This window comes from Ctenopharyngodon idella, chromosome 8 (assembly GCF_019924925.1).
Source record: "Ctenopharyngodon idella isolate HZGC_01 chromosome 8, HZGC01, whole genome shotgun sequence".
Lineage (NCBI taxonomy): Eukaryota > Metazoa > Chordata > Actinopteri > Cypriniformes > Xenocyprididae > Ctenopharyngodon > Ctenopharyngodon idella.
This window is the reverse complement of record NC_067227.1, coordinates 8,532,999-8,551,325: the sequence shown is the minus strand read 5'-3', so window position 1 is coordinate 8,551,325 and position 18,327 is coordinate 8,532,999. Positions and strand designations below refer to the sequence as shown.

The following is an 18,327-nucleotide window of genomic DNA, read 5'->3' as shown; positions in this document are numbered from 1 at the left end:
AAAACCGATCTGATTTGATCTGATTCATAAGCTGAATGATTTATTGATTCTGAGTTAGGTTCAGCTCATTGACTCAATGATCCAGTCACAATGGTTAGCAGCCCAGCAGAGGAGAACATTAGCAGTGACTTAACATCAAAAAGAAATTCATTTGTTGTAAATTTTTTTAAATGTCTGTGTTTGGGCCTTTGCACATACTCGCTCCCATATTTTCTTATCTATCTCCAATCCCAGGTTTTGTTTCCACCTGGATAATCTGGATGTAGAGGACTCCCGAGAACCTTATAATAGCACGAATGTAGATACATGTATGTAGGTAAGATATGTGACCTTCTCCTTGACTTTGATTTAGACATTTCTCCAGATTAGTTGGTTCTGGGTCTGTAAGTCCTTGTCCCCAGGCAGTACGTATAAAACTCAAAATTTGCAAGCATTTTTTTTTTTTTTAATTTAGCATCTAACAGCATCTTTAGCATCTTCTCTCTAGTGATGCATGCCGGAATTCTCCAATTATTTTGATTGCATAAACCCTATCCCATTCTTATAATCGACAAGCTTGCATTCAAATCTGCCTCCATCCAGTCAACAACCGTTAAAATGAACCAAGTCCCCATCCTTCTTTTCGCTAATCCGCTAATCTCTTGGATGTATGTCAAAATATAAAAAAGGATCTGACGCTACTTCCATTATATCGCAAATTAAAATATAACCTATACATTTAAATTTGCAATGCAAGTGTGCAAAATTCATATGCACAACTTATGAAATGCTGTTTTAGTGTTCATGTTGAACTATCCCTTTATACAAGCTTACATTAAAAATCAAACATAGACAAGTTCCTCTTTTATTAAAATTGCAGATTTATTCTGCATTATGTTAAAATCCAAGTACAAAATGCATCTGCAATCTCATGCCTTAGGTAAAACTGTGACATTTTTGATGATTAACTGATATGCAGCAAGTCCAACAGAGAGATAGAGTACCTATCTCTATAGGCCTATTGTTGAGGGGTTCTTTCAGGAAGGCATCGCTGACCCACACAATCCATACACCAGCACACACACACACAAACACACACCTATCTCTCTAGAGAGTTCCCTAAAGTTTAAGCTCCCTGTATAAACCCCCATGAAAGTCGCTCTTACTGTAGGACAGTTTTTATGACAAGATCCTTAATTGCGCATACCAGCACACAAGCAAACTACGTACACATATGTACACACTCAAAACTTAGCTTTTTGTTGTTGTTGTTGTTATTGTTAAATTGGACACATGAATGTATGAAAATGTTGGAAAGAAATTAACTCTTGGTTCCAATTCAATAAATAAGCAAACAGTCAGTGTTGATGCCATTCAGCTCTGCAAACACAGATCTCTATCTTTCTCTCTACATGCAGTCTGACCTACATAGTGGAGAACTACTGCCTGATGGTGCATGCAGCTGCCACAAGAATCCACACACACACACACACACACACACACACACACAATCAGATACGCATGCAATGCACCAGACGTGTATTCATGCTTAAAATCCACATGATTCATTCAGCTTTTTCATCACTGCCATGATTCCTGCAAACATAAAACATCCTGCATGAAGTCACCTATATATGTATATATATATATATACACACACACACACACACATACGTATATTATATATATATATATATATATATATTAGATCAGGTGACTAGAATATTGTGAAAAGGTTCAATATTGAAGACACCTGGTGCCACACTCTAATCAGCTAATTAACTCAAAACACCTGCAAAGGCCTTTAAATGGTCTCTCAGTCTAGTTCTGTAGGCTACACAATCATGGGGAAGACTGCTGACTTGACAGTTGTCCAAAAGACGACCATTGACACCTTGCACAAGGAGGGCAAGACACAAAAGGTCATTGCAAAAGAGGCTGGCTGTTCACAGAGCTCTGTGTCCAAGCACATTAATAGAGAGGCGAAGGGAAGGAAAAGATGTGGTAGAAAAAAGTGTACAAGCAATAGGGATAACCGCACCCTGGAGAGGATTGTGAAACAAAACCCATTCAAAAATGTGAGGGAGATTCACAAAGAGTGGACTGCAGCTGGAGTCAGTGCTTCAAGAACCACTACGCACAGAGGTATGCAAGACATGGGTTTCATTCCTTGTGTCAAGCCACTCTTGAACAACAGACAGCGTCAGAAGCGTCTCGCCTGGGCTAAAGACAAAAAGGACTGGACTGCTGCTGAGTGGTCCAAAGTTATGTTCTCTGATGAAAGTAAATTTTGCATTTCCTTTGGAAATCAGGGTCCCAGAGTCTAAAGGAAGAGAGGAGATGCACACGATCCACGTTGCTTGAGGTCCAGTGTAAAGTTTCCACAGTCAGTGATGGTTTGGGGTGCCATGTCATCTGCTGGTGTTGGTCCACTGTGTTTTCTGAGGTCCAAGGTCAACGCAGCTGTATACCAGGAAGTTTTAGAGCACTTCATGCTTCCTGCTGCTGACCAACTTTATGGAGATGCAGATTTCATTTTCCAACAGGACTTGGCACCTGCACACAGTGCCAAACCTACCAGTACCTGGTTTAAAGACCATGGTATCCCTGTTCTTAATTGGCCAGCAAACTCGCCTGACCTGAACCCCATAGAAAATCTATGTGGTATTGTGAAGAGGAAGATGCGATATGCCAGACCCAACAATGCAGAAGAGCTGATATATACATATATATATATATATATATATATTAGATCATTACATTGATCAAAAATGACAGTAAATACATTTATAATGTTACAAAAGATTTATATTTTAAACAAATACTGTTCTTTTGAACTTTCTATCCATCAAAGAAATAATGCATCACATTTTCACACTAAAAAATTAAGCAGCACAAATGTTTTCAACTTTGATAATAATAAATGTTTTCTTAAGGATCATGTGACACTGAAGCCTGGAGTAATTGCTGCTGAATATTCAGTGAATATTTAGAATATTTAGTGAATATTCAGATTTGCCACCACAGGAATAAATTGCATTTTAAAATATATTACAACAGGAAACAGTAATTTTAATTAGTAATAATATTTCAGAATATTACAGTTTTTACTGTATTTTTTTACCAAATAAATGCAGCCTTGGTAAGCATAAAAGACTTAAGATCTTACCGACCACAAACAGGCCTATAAATGGGCCTGCCTAAGGATCTCTGGACCTTTTTCCCTTTAAATCTTTGTATAATTGTTGTATTTAAATATGACTTCAACAGGAGGCCCAATAAGAAAAGTCCTCTGTTCCCTATGGCCAGTTCATCCCTGAATACTACACAAATGACCTTTTTTAGAGCAGCAGGTTATACTGACATTAAAGGGTTCTTAGGTCAGACTGGTCTAAGATAGACCCGCATACTGCTACTTAAAAGGCCAGCTTACAGAGATCAGCGCCCGTACACGGAATTCCAGCCAGCAGAGCGGCTATTAAAAGTTCGTCCCACAGAGTGGGAGAGTAGGACAAAGTGTTAAGAGCCAATACTGGCAGACTTCACCAGACTTCAAAGGCACATGGTGTGAAGACAGTCCTGTAGAAAGAGGACATGTTTTGGGACAAAACACACACAGCTTCTTTTCGCACATGGGATGGGACATCATATGTCACTGTCGTGCGGATGAACATGTCAACTGCCTTGAAACCTCAGGCAAAGCTCCGCTTAGAAATCTGTTGTGTCTGTGAACACGTGCCATGTCATAAATCATCTTGTCCTTGGAGATCATGTTGTCTTTATCAATACAGTCATTTGCATGCCACACACAAAGCTGTGGAAAAGGTCAATTAAGATGACTGAAGATCAAACTTTCATACAATGTTAATGCTGACTGCAAAAAGTAATTACTAATTACATTATTATTGTGTGAAATCTAGCTTGATTTATGCTGATTAGAGCAATATGAATGTCAAGGTCAAAAAAATGCAAAGACAGTACAATGATTTAATGGGGGGATGGGGGGGGGGGGGGGGGGGGGGGATGAATGTTTAATAAAAATCATTCCCTAAACATGCCCATATACAAACACCCATATGAGACAATATTGAGAAATAATTGGCGAACATGTGGAATACTGCTGTTGCTTTGCATTGCATGGATAAGCCAAGAGCAAAAAAATGACTGACCTGTGTAAGTTGACAGACCATCATTTTCTCATAAATAAAATATAGAATTCATGGCATTGTTTGACAGAGGAATGAAACGTGGAAATCCATCAATTCTACAGCAACAGGAGACCTGCTCAGCTATATTTAAAGAGGATAAGAGAGTACAGGGGACTGTGGACCAATGCAAATGGAGAACAGAACTGAGAGAGACATGCATGAAAACCGGATGAGGGATTTAGTACAGTTCCAGATGAGAAACGGGGAACCTCACCCTACTCAGAAAGGAGAGAGAGAGGGAGGAAAAGAATAGGCGATTAAGAGAGAGAAATGGAGAAAGCACACAGTGCGCTCGGGGTGAAACTGACTCATCCAGCACTCACAGGGACAGCATGTACCATTTCTTAACTTCCATGTCTACTCTGAAGGTGATCTCTTGTTCTCACCAGCGCATGGACAAATGTGTTGCTTCCATTGCTATATAGTCCTGACTTAAGGTGCAGTCACAATAGTGTAGTGATTTATGAAACACTGCACACAGAAATCACTTCCAAACCAAGCAGCTTTCTGTTGGTCAGTGCAGCCAATTCATCTGACCAACTTGAACCTGATGCGAAATCTGCATTGGGAAATCATTCACACTTACACGTCATTCCCATTCACAAGGATTCCTGTTAAAAAGTCTGGATATTGCCTGCAACAATTCACTGAACAACGGTAAATGTGACCACACCTTTAGCCAACTAGGGATGCTCCAATTGATAATCATATTCTATGACTTGATCGGTAGTCACTAAATTTGGCCGTTCTCACAAACCAATCGCAATTTGATGACGTAAAACCGTAACAAATTGCTGCCGACATGCATGTAAACAGTAGACAGATGAGGCTTTTGCAACACATTCTGCTTTGTAACTTCCTGAAGCATTAGTAAACCAAATCGCACATCTTTGTTTAGAGTAGATTGTGTCGATTCAAACAAGCCCACACACAACATAACATGATGAGTAAATTGAGAAATGAGAAAATCTCACGGAGTGACATAACATGCTGCTTGGCTATAGGACTTATGGAATTTGATCGCGTCATGATCATGACGCAGTGATTTTCAACATCTTTTGAAAGTTCAACCAATGGAAACTGGGGCTGTGCCCCGAAATTGCCCCCTATAGGGGACAGCCATTTCTAGTGGTATTCACTGGAAACTATAGTGAACCTTATCGAGTGTACTCACCCAATCCCATAATGCACTGCAATAACGAGTGTACAACTGATGTACCTTCAACACCTAGAGAATACCCATAAATGCACTGTGATGGTTGTGGCGAATGAATTTCTGCGTCTCACCAGAAGATAGCGCCGGCGGCCATTCCGGTGTCTGAATTTGCTCACTTGTTTTCATTCACTCCAAGTGGACTATATTAGTGGAGTAATGTAGGGAATGCAGAATGAAGGCATAAGGGACACAGCTTGGATCTCGGGTATGGTGGGTAGGAACTTTGTGTAGAGAACAATCAGACACTGCTTTACAGCTGGAGCGTGCTTGGATTGGATCGATCACTTAGATTGACAGGTCTTGATTTATCCTGCGCCAATAGGAGCGCACAGCTGAAACATTGCTGGAAGATCATCACTCATCAACCAGGATCTTATAACCAGGGCCATTGCTAGCAGGGCGAAAGTTGTTGACAGTTCTATGATTCTAGGGGCCCCCAGTCATAGGATGACAAGAAATCGGCAGTCAGCTGCAAAAATCTTGATTGGAGCACCCCTAAACAAAGGCTAAGCATTCCTGTAGTCCAAACAGTTGGGTATGGCTTATGATTCCCAGGGAATGCATGATAAAATGTAGACCTTAAATGCAATATTAAGTCATTTTGGATAACAGTATTTGCAAAATGCATGAACGTACACTAAAGGTTTGAGTGGCAGTCGATTGTTAAATATGTAAAATATATGTAAAAACAGTTTACAATTTATACAAAAGTTCAATATACAAGAAGTTAATATTGAGTGACGTACATTTTAGACACAATATTGCTAGTTACTTTGTGCTGATGCTCCGCCAACCTAAATAGCTCTAAACAAAGCCAATGCTGAACCTTCAGTTTTATTAATGATTCAATGACTCAGTCATTAAGACTTGTTTATTTCCTGAATGAACCAGCATTTTTAAAGAATCACTTTAAACAAAGATTCATTGATTCACTCATTTCATTCATGAACGTGTAAGCGTTTTTGAACAAATCAGTTGAGTGAATCAGCTGAAATAATGACTCACTTATAAAGGCAATCACTTGTCGCCACCTACTGGTGTAACAATGTAACCTGCAGAAAGTGTCACTGAAATATCTATCCATGCATTTTCCCACTATCCCAGTGTCTCGGGCAGGGAAACACAATGGATGGATGGCCAGTCCATCACAGGGTTCACAGAAAAATCTGCATCACTAATGCACAAACTGAAAGTCTGTCTGTAATGAGCAAAAACAGACAAACAGATGATACAAACAGAGAAAGTCCCAGTGCTATTGGGCTGTTACATCAGCACTCTTGGAACATCAGATTCAAGGACCAGAACTGCAGACCTATCTATCTAACCAGAAAACAGAAAAGATGGGGGAACAGAACTAAGAATTTGAACTGGCATCATCTGCTTGAGCAAGACAATGTGTACCACAATGTTGTACACCTCTCTCTCTCTTTAATATTCATTGCGGTTATGCAAGACTAATTTCATTATTTTTTCAATGCCACTGCGTTCTCTGATTTGGCACTTCAGACTGAAACTTAATCAATTCTTAACTCTCAGCAGGAAGGTGACAATAAACAGAGCAAACACACATACCTCACTGGAGCCAAGACATTTCCTCCAACCATCAGAATTCCCAGACAGACTTCATTCTTCTCAATTCAGTGGACACAAATAAAGAGACACTGAGGGTATATTTGTGTACGTTGCTTGTTCAAAATGGTGCAGATTAGCAGCACTACATTCCGTAATCTGCAGTCACACAAGGAAGAGATGTGCATGTAAGTATCACACTCACTCTTCTGTGGACATCACTGTGAGTGTTCATGCATAACCAGCAAGTCAAATACAGAGAGTATGTGCTGCCAACTCTCTATGCTATGTTCACAACTTCACACAGTCAGTGTTTGGGAATGACAAACATATTTAGAAATAGGTGTGACTCTTCAGTATGCAAAGTATGCTGCTGCTGCATGAATTGGCATACAAAAATCCCGCAGCAGATCTAGAAGGGTGGAGCTGGTGGAGGTGGAGGGTTTCTGAAGAACTACAGAAGCAGCTTACAGCAAACACTGAACCTAGCGGTGAGCAATGTGACCAAAATCTTATATCACTATATGAGTAAATATATTTCACGATAATGATATATATCACAATATAGTTATTTTTGCTTCAAATAAGGTTTTTATGAAATCAGAATTGTTAATACCAATTTCAATATCACAAAAAAATAATAATAGCTTAACTAACATAAGTTAAACTAACAAACAAAAAAAAATCTCTGAAGACTGAAGACAAGTAAACAGTCAGTGATAAAATATTTATAAGCAATTGGACAAAAAACTACAATAGAACAATGACAAATTAAATTGACCTACCTGTAAAAATTCAAGCACTGCAAATAAGAAATACTACATAAATTGTATCAAATAACGTACCAAAAACAATGCATTAACTTCACTGTGTAAATTAAATATACATTCTTGCCGGAATTCTCTTCTTACTAAAGTTACAAAAGTGATTCAGTCAAGAGCAGTGAGAGATTTTCTCTCTTTCATTGTTTGATTAACATTAACGGCACAGACTGCAGCAGGTATATTAGGCTGCTGTCACTTTTAAGACCGAATGCACGGATCCATTACACTGATACATGTTCATTTTCTTTCTTAACTATTTCCGCTCCCTTAAGACATAACGACTGTGTTTAAGAGGATACTTGCAAAGATGGGCATTTTGAAACATAAGTGTGCATATTTGACTGTTCAAACACAATAAGGTGCCAAAAAGAACTCAGTTCAGTACCCAAGCGCTGTATGAGCAGCGGGTTTATGTGAGTGCACTAAGAAATAGTCTGTCAGACAGAGTACATATACTAAAATGAGTTCTCTTTAACAGTTCTCTGTTAAACAACAACAATAAGCTGCTATAAAAGACAGTAGTCACTATAAATACAACTGAAATTTTCAAATGACATATACAACCTAATGTTCTTAAAAGATAAACTGCAACCAATTATCACAACAGTCTACTTGTCGATGAGCGCAATAGCTCAGAGCTAAGCCAGATATTTTTGTTAATAAACATCCGACACAGTCTCTGCATGGATCCTGACTAAACAATGAGCTGACAAGAAATACATTTTTGTTGATTGTCTTTTTGTTGCTTGTCATGATTGTGGCAGCTTGTGAATCAGGCACACTCACACTACAAGCTTTAGATGCTGTGATTTGATTGGCTGAGAGGTACATATACTAAAATGAGTTCTCTTTAACAGTTTAAAATCACTTGTTTTAAACCGCAAGGCTTAAAAACGCCTTCAAATGATAAGCTTTTGTGACAGCACAGCATGGCAATGTCACATGACCGTAACCATGATAGAGTCAATAATCCTAAATCTACTCGTTGACAAATTTCTACTGGTTTCCAGTATATTGCCCACCCCTAACTGTACCAGACTATTTAAATGTTGAGCAAGCAATCTCATTGGCTGCACAATCAGCAGAGACCAATCAATGCATGTCATGTAGGAAATTATGTGACTTTTGTATATAGTATATTAAAAATCATAATTTAAGCCTAGGTCCCTTTGCATACTAAACGAAAGTTACACCACTGAACTATAATTTCTTGCAGTCATTGGAAGAAGACCCAGGACTATCACTAGTGCCCCTCTTTATAACCAAACTGTGTGAACACTGTTTAACCAACATGTGATTAACCTTCTGACAACTTGTATATTGCATGAAGTCTCACTGGTCTCTCATCCCCTTTTTTCTCTTCAGACTGTTGTTCCTGTTCTTTTCTTATGTCTCACCTAACACTAACAGCCTCTGCCCTCCCCTCTGTTCTCACCCTAAAATGGCTTCCCAGGCACCTGCCAGAGACAGCTGGCCACGACAACTTAACAAAACCATCCATCAAGGGCAAATACATCAGCAGGATTACAGGAGGGCATATAAAAATCCTTTATGTGGCATTAGGGAAATATTCTTATATAATGCATGGTCTTTTGCAGTGACATAATACTCACTACACTGCCACAATTACATAAGAACTACATCCCCCTGACCCTAAAACACATGAAACACACACCTACCCCAGGAATTATGTTTGAAACAGAATACTAGCTGACTACCCACGCTGCCTACTATTTAAAAATGAAATGTGAAGTTTATTCTACAAATTATATATGAACTCATTACATCACATGTGAATGGTGTCATCTTATGAAAGAGTTATGTTGCATTTAATTTTATGTAATAATGTGTCTCAACCTTTGACAGTCCAATCAATACTTAGCCAAGTTAGGAATTTTAAATGGAATGACAGGAAAAGGAAATTACTCACACAACATTAATTCTCACACATTTCTGAATGGTGCATAAGCCTAAAACATACAAAACACAAATGCATTACAATAAGCTGCTATAAAAGACAGTAGTCACTATAAATACAACTGAAATTTTGAAATGACATACACAACCTAATGTTCTTAAAAGATAAACTGCAACCAATTATCACAACAGTCTACTTGTCGATGAGCGCAGTAGCTCAGAGCTAAGCCAGATATTTTTGTTAATAAACATCCGACACAGTCTCTGCATGGATCTTGTCTAAACAATGAGCTGACAAGAAATATATTTTTTTTGATTGTCTTTTTGTTGCTTGTCATGATTGTGGCAGCTTGTGAATCAGGCACACTCACACTACAAGCTTTAGATGCTGTGATTTGATTGGCTGAGAGGTGTAGCTGTTGGTGACACATGACATGTTGTTTAAAACAATACATCAAGCTGATCCACTAACCGTACTGTATCTTTATCCAGGCAATGCTGCAGTTATAATTAACCAGCAATAAAGTGTAATAGTATTTATTAGCCTCTGTGTCTTATGAAGGAGTGTTATATCTGAGATTTTACATGCCTGTTGACAATCCTGAATATACATTGTATGGTGCCCTTAAACAGCAGAATGTATGACTAAATTTATAGTCATGGTTTATTTAAAAGTGGAGTATTACGACTTTATGAATACTCTATGTTTTGACATAACTTACAGCTTCTGGCAGCTCCTTTTTTTCAAAGAGTGAGTGTGTCATGGTATTATGTTGATGGCTCTGTCTGCCTGCATAGAAATGTTTTGTAAGGTAACCTAAAAAGACAAAATATTTTCTACTTGACTGAATTAACTTGAATGCCTTACTGTAGGTTACACCAAAGAACATCATTTTTAAGGGTCATATCAGCTAAAAAATAGTTGGTTCGTGACATAAATATGAACACATGACAGAACAATGCTTATAGCAAAGCCTGAGCAATTAAGCTTGCTTAAAGAGGCCATTTTATGCCTTACAAAGTCTTGATATTGTTTTTGGGGGTATACTAGAATAGGTTTTCATGATTGAATATTCCAAAAACATTATTTTACATTGTTGCATCTCTCTTCCCAGTCTGTCAGTAATGCTGTGTTTAGTTCGTGTCTCTATGAAGCCCCTGCTTCTGAAAAACAACAACGTGCTCTGATTGGTCAGCTGGACTAATGTATCGTGATTGGTAAACCATTTTGAGATTGTTTCAGAAATGTCACGCCTCTTACCATAAATGTGAGCAACGCACTACTAAAGCAACTCAACCAAGTCTTAGCCCCTTTTTCACGTATGCCTTGGGTTGAAATTATTTAAGTGGGGGATTTTGTGACGTGTACATTCCCAGAAAAAACCTCGAGACTACAATCGATGCATTTTAGGGAGTTCAGAAACAGTGCTTACTGATATAATGAATAACTCCCTTTTTTCATGCTCAAAAAGCAACATTACACACTAAAGAAAGTTGAAAATGAAGAAAACATAATAGGCTCTCTTTAAGAACAAACAGTTCTCTCTTGTTCTGTTAGTGTGTGATTGGTCTTTGAGGACAGCTAGTGCTCTAGATGTTACTAATTTAGGGTGGTCCTGTTATGTTTTAATGTCTTCATGTGTCTGCGGCTGTTAAAACAGGTCTATGCCATCTGGCCTGATGTTCATTTGACCTGAGACTTCACCACAAGGACAAACAGCCATCACTGTATGCTCTCTCATCTTTTCTGCATATTCAGAGGATACAGTATCTCACAGAAGTGAGTACACCCCTCACATTTTTGTAAATATTTTATTATATCTTTTCATGTGACAACACTGAAGAAATGACACTTTGCTACAATGTAAAGTAGTGAGTGTACAGCTTGTATAACAGTGCAAATTCGCTGTCCCCTCAAAATAACTCAACACACAGCCATTAATGTCTAAACTGCTGGCAACAAAAGTGAGTACACCCCTAAGTGAAAATGTCCAAATTGGGCCCAATTAGCCATTTTCTCTATTTCTTCCCTCATGTGACTCATTAGTGTTACAAGGTCTCAGGTGTGAATGGGGAGCAGGTGTGTTAAATTTGGTGTTATCGCTCTCACTCTCTCATACTGGTCACTGGAAGTTCAACATGGCACCTCATGGCAAAGAACTCTCTGAGGATCTGAAAATAAGAATTGTTGCTCTACATAAAGATGGCGTAGACTATAAGAAGATTGCCAAGACCCTGAAACTGAGCTGCAGCACGGTGGCCAAAACCATACAGCGGTTTAACAGGACAGGTTCCACTCAGAACAGGCCTCTCCATGGTCGACCAAAGAAGTTTAGTGCACGTGCTCAGTGTCATATCCAGAGGTTGTGTTTGGGAAATAGATGTATGAGTGCTGCCAGCATTGCTGCAGAGGTTGAAGGGGTGGGGGGTCAGCCTGTCAGTGCTCAGACATACACCGCACACTGCATCAAATTGGTCTGCATGGCTGTCGTCCCAGAAGGAAGCCTCTTCTAAAGATGATGCACAAGAAAGCCCGCAAACAGTTTGCTGAAGACAAGCAGACTAAGGACATGGATTACTGGAACCATGTCCTGTGGTCTGATGAGACCAAGATAAACTTATTTGGTTCAGATGGTGTCAAGCGTGTGTGGCGGCAACCAGGTGAGGAATACAAAGACAAGTGTGTCTTACCTACAGTCAAGCATGGTGGTGGGAGTGTCATGGTCTGGGGCTGCATGAGTGCTGCCGGCACTGGGGAGCTACAGTTCATTGAGGGAACCATGAATGGCAACATGTACTGTGACATACTGAAGCAGAGCATGATCCCCTCCCTTCAGAGACTGGGCCACAGGGCAGCATTCCAACATAATAACGACCCCAAACACACCTCCAAGATGACCACTGCCTTGCTAAAGAAGCTGAGGGTACCTAAACCCTATTGAGCATCTGTGGGGCATCCTCAAACGGAAGGTGGAGGAGCGCAAGGTCTCTAACATCCACCAGCTCCGTGATGTCGTCATGGAGGAGTGGAAGAGGACTCCAGTGGCAACCTGTGAAGCTCTGGTGAACTCCATGCCCAAGAGGGTTAAGGCAGTGATGGAAAATAATGGTGGCCACACAAAATATTGACACTTTGGGCCCAATTTAGACATTTTCACTTAGGGGTGTACTCACTTTTGTGGACAGCGGTTTAGACATTAATGGCTGTGTGTTGAGTTATTTTGAGGGGACAGCAAATTTACACTGTTATACAAGCTGTACACTTACTACTTTACATTGTAGCAAAGTGTCATTTCTTCAGTGTTGTCACATGAAAAGATATAATAAAATATTTACAAAAATGTGAGGGGTGTACTCACTTCTGTGAGATACTGTATATTTTTACTGTATATATCTTTCTGTGCTCCTCTTTTTACATTGCTCATGGTAATCAAAACGCAGTATATGAAATGAATCCACCCATCTCTAATTAACAACAGTAATATTTTTTGTATAATAAAACCTCTTAGACCAATGATATCTTTGACACATTTCATAATTGTGTATAGTTTGGAGCTGTGATGTGATAGGCTCTTTATGTAGTGCCTCAAAAGTCAATCAACAATCAATTTCCTTCTGCCTTGAATCCAATTTCTCAACTAATCTAGTCCAGCCTTCTTCCTTGCTAACAAATGCCAAAAGATCACCAGTGCCATAATGCAATCAGAAATCCCAAACCTCATTATCCACTGAGAGAAAACACCTAGGGTGTCCGGCTACTTTCTGAGTGATGTAACTGCACTGTCATAGTGACTGTCATTATGTAATGAACATTGTCAGTGAAAATGCTTAAGTTTGATACTGGTAACGACATGATGATAGTATGTTTATCAAACCTAGCTGTCCACAAGAGAATTCAGCATTTCACACAGTGCAGCTTAGGTGTTAACTGACAAATCATTACACAAAAGAATGATATTCTCTCCACTGAAAGTACAGCTGTCAATCTTTGAATTTTAAGATTTGAGATGCTGTCATATAGTGTTGAGAAAATAACATATTAGGGGCTTTCGCACTGAATAGTTATAGGAACTCAGTTATAGGAACTAGCCACTAGGCTAGTTCCCCGAGAACTAATTTCTCCCCCGGGCCATTTTGCTGGTTGCATTCTCACCGGGAATAGGAACTGTGAAGGGGCTGACAGCGGTGCCTTTAAGCGCGGCTTTTACAAACGCTAAAAACCGGTGGATGGAAGACACCGTGATCGGAGCTGAGTTTGCTGTGTGTCGTGGATTTTGTGATAATGGAGATGGAATGTAAACATATAATTTACGCGACTGAAAGAGCAAAAAGTGGGGCTAAGAGACGAAATCTCCTATGACAACTTTCAGTATTACATATCATCGAGGCGGAGAAAAGAACACAACCCTGCAGACAACAGGTAAATGCTGTTATCACAGTTTTCCATGTTTGTGAAGTAAATATGTTCACACGGCTTTTTAAAAATGCCGGGTGCCGGATTTTGACATGCGTTTGACCAATCAACGTACACTCACGTCACTGACACGTCACTCGCAGTGCTGGTTTAGACCCTTCTCTGAAGTAGGAGCTAATTTAGTTCCCTCAAAAGGGGTTCCTAGAATTAAAATCATTCCTAGTTCCTGCGGTGCGAACATGGCAAAATCTGGGTACTTCACCCAATAGTTCTAGGAACTATGAAAAGGTTCCTCCGGTGTGAAAGCCCCTATTTACAACGAACCATGATTTCTATGTCAATTTGATTGCAAGAAAATTATGCTTTTTGATGTATAGCTTTTCTTTCTTTTTTTTTTTTAAAGATTTATTTTTGGCATTTTTGCCTTTATTATGATAGGACAGTGATTAGACAGGAAGCGAAGTGGAAGAGAGAGAGGGGGGCGGGATCGGGAAAGGACCACGAGTCGGGACTCGAACTCGGGTCACCCGAAGCGCATTAGTCAGGTACAAAAAATGTTTTTATTTTAAAGTTTTGTTTAATAAGTAAAAGGTTGAAATAATTGTTCTTTCTTTCTTTCTTACTTACACAAGTTAACATAGTGAGTTCCATTTTAAACAACCAACCACAGTGTCAATGAAGTGGTACTTGGTGTTTATTCTATATAAAGTTATTTAAATGTAACTACTTGAATTTAATTAACAATATTGGATGTATTTGAGTTTAAATTTAAGAGAGAACTGTGTCTGCTTTGTATTCCTCTGAAAATGAGAATGACAGAAAAAGACTGTTTTGGGACAGTTTTATCTGGTGGGCTACCAAGTATGAAATTTTATGACCAAATAGGCATTAGCACCACTGCAGTACTGTCCCTACCCCCTGATGGGAGGAAGAGAGAGAGAAAATTCAGGGCAGCATTGGACTTTGAAGGAAGCGAAGCAGAGAGAGAGAGAGAGAGAGGAAGAGAGAGAGACCCTTTGAAAAGAAGCAAAAGCTATAATGCAGCAGTCTGCAGCCAGCACCACTCATGTCTACACAAAACAGATCAGTCCGTCAGTTACAGAGGGCCCAGAATGGATGTACATTCATAATGCATGCAATCACAGACTGTTTCAGAACCGCGGAGAGCTCCGCTGATACCAGCAGCTCAATCAGCATCAATTTCAGCACCACGGACAGAGTCTCTGCTAGAACCACTGCAATCCGATCATGACACTTGTACTACGGTGCATTTAATAAGGGAGCTGTTCGTTTAATTGCCTCAACAGATGCCATTTGTAACATACGAGTGCATAACACACACGCATGCACAAAACGTTTCGTCACTCATAATGAGTGCAGTTTCTGCTGTACTGCAGGGGGTTGATAAGAATGCATGTGAGAGGAGGTCAGGTACAAGCTAATTTAATTCCTCCTCACAGGCTGCAGCTGTACCTGTAGGCACGAAGCTCTTTTAGAAACTGAGATCTTGCATCTGAGACCCCCTTTCCCTTTTTAAGAGGTTACGACATGAAATGCACCAAAGGTCTGCTTTTGTTAAGACGCTCCAATTATTCCAATTATTCTCGAGGATCTAAGACACAGGGAGCCAAATCCACTGCCTGTGGAAACAAAATAAGATTAAGCAACAAACAGATAGACAGAGAAAGAGCTTGATTGAGGCAGGTTGTGTCGACCGTTACATTGCAAAAAAAAAAAAAGAACTGAGGTAAAAATGGAAGTAAGGTACTGGTAAATTTTTGCCAGGACCATTTGTTAATTTTAACCCTACAACACAACAAAAAGCACTGCAACATTCAAAATAAACACCTGTGAAAAAATTCCTTTATATTAATACTGTACATTAGGCCTTTCTTTACTGACTTTTCTTAGAGTGCAAGGAGGTGACAACACTGGACCATCCACACACACACACTGCTGTCTGTACTTCCTCAGACAGAAACAGAAAGCATTATCATTCTCCTCACAGCAACCTTGCAGCACGAGCCTTTGCCAAAGCTGCATACACACCAACACACACACACTCAAGAATTCCCAATTATATCATTCCTTCAAAGCTTTCCTCTCTTCTTTTTCTTTACACACACACACACACACACACAAACACACACACACACAAGCATCATTGATTATGATAGTACAAGATTATTTGCACTCGTATACTGTCTTGTATCTCCCCCACACACACTCACAAGCAGCTATTAGTCATTGGTGCATGATTGGTCTCTATTACACACACACTACAGCTTGAACTGGTATCATAACCAGTGACCGGTAAAAAGGCACATTTGCTCATCATCTGCGCACACACACACACACACACACTCCCAATTGCAGGATCAGACCACTCACCCTGACTGTTGGGTCCCCCATCTCCCTCTTCGCATTCAGTGAGGTTGTTGAGCATTTTGGAAGATCGAGCACAGATCCCCTGCTAATGCTAACAATGCTGCTGTGTCCACCAGCCTCACGCGAGCACACACACGGATGGAGGAGAAGGCTAGTGGTTCTCTGCCTCTCTCCTCTCAAGAAAGCGAGCAGTGCTGTGCTTCAGCAGACTGGAGTCCTCTCTTGCCGTTTGCTGCCTTGCGTATTGACTCTCTCTCTCTCTAGGAGGAGGGGTTGGGGGGACAGAGAGGCTGCAGGGACGTAAATGATGGAATGCTTAAGAGCACTTTTTTTTTTCTCTCAAACACTCACACTGCATGTCGTCTCTCTGCTTCTCTCTCCACTGTGTATCCACAGGCTGCCTGTGCCTCACCATTATATTCACAATGCAGTGATCAGGATTTGCCTTTGCTTACCTTTACCATGCTTTCTGTTGCATTTTCTATGACATCACCATGTCAAACTGTGTTCATATCAGAAATAAGTGTTAATAAGTGTAATAAGATTTTCATTCTCAGGTGGATGTTTTTCTTGAGAATTCACTACCAAAAAGAGCTGTAATGCGGATTTTTTTTTTTTTTTTAGGAAAATGCGAATAGTGTTTGTGCAAGGGTGTAATGGCTGGTTGCTAGGTCATTGCTAAGGTTGCAGAGTGGTTTTAAAACGTGTTGTTATGTGGTTGCTAGGGTGTTCTGTATGGTTGTAAAGGTGTTGCTATGCTGTTGATAATCTGTTCTGGCTGGTTGCTAATTTGCAAGTCTGAAAACTAGAGATATTCCTATTTTTGCCCTTCAATGCTGAAAAAAAGCAGCACAGCTTGTTGCTAGTATTTGTTTTAGATGGTGATTTAAGCCCTCACTTTGGTTCTTCTCAATGTCCTGTATTGTCTTTACATGTGTGAAGATGTTATGATGATTTTGCCTTCTGGATTGCCTTATTTGACCTTTGTCTTTGAAACTGCTGCAATTTAGATCCTTAGCTCCTCTTCCCTTGCCTGCACCGTGATAAAATACAGGACCACACATGGATCTAGCAGCAGCCTTTATACCCCTTGCCCGAGAATACCAACCATGCCATGCCCGGATAGGACCCAGAGCCACAGCCCGCTGCAGACCCAAAGTCAGCCGAATCTGACCATGCAGGTGTGTGAGCCAGTATCTATGTTCATCCCTGAGGGAGTCCTTGTATAAGTTCCTGAATTCCCTGATTCCCTCCTACTTTGAAGTCCTGTCTCCACTGCTGGAGCTGCCCAAGTCTCCTTTGTTGCTGCTGGTCCTGTCCAGCCCCAAGTCTCAATCATTGCCATTGGTCACACCCAACCTCAAGTTTCCTTCATTGCGTTGGTCCTGCCCAGCCTCCCACTCAATCCTCCTCTGCTGATTCCATACAGTTCCTTGGTACCACCCCTGCTGGCTCCCTTTAGCCACTTGGCTTCTCATTTGGTGGCCCCATCCAACTCGGATCTGCCTTGGGCTTACCAGTATCCAGCTCCACCTTGATGTGAGAATCCCCTAGCTCCACCTCAGGCCTGTCGACCTATTGTCTCCACGCTCCCTCGGCTCCACCATGGTCCGTCATCCCTCAGGCTTCACCGCGATCCTTCGCCCCTCTGGCTATGCCTTGGTCAGTCATCACCCTGGTTGCGCCACAGACTTCTGGCCTCTGGATACATCTCGTCGCTCCACCGGGCTCCTCCTTCCTTCTGGCTCCACCGTTGTCTTCACTCACACCGGCTCCGCCCTGGTTGTCCCGTGAGTGTGCAGTTCCTCCTTG

At 40.5% G+C, this 18,327-nt stretch overlaps 1 protein-coding gene across 2 annotated transcripts in view; it reads right to left on the bottom strand.

Moving 5' to 3' along the window:
• The window catches only part of slc12a5b (solute carrier family 12 member 5b), a 65,058-nt gene extending 48,263 nt beyond the window's left edge, over positions 1-16,795 (bottom strand). The window contains exon 1 of one of the 2 annotated variants that reach the window (XM_051902752.1): positions 16,519-16,795. In XM_051902752.1, coding sequence (XP_051758712.1) covers positions 16,519-16,573 — 55 coding nt within the window. In that variant the 5' untranslated portion in view covers positions 16,574-16,795. Of the gene's footprint in view, positions 1-6,975; positions 7,092-16,518 lie in introns of those variants that run through there. The other variant, XM_051902753.1, reaches the window with a different exon arrangement.
• Between the last annotated feature and the right edge of the window lie 1,532 nt (positions 16,796-18,327).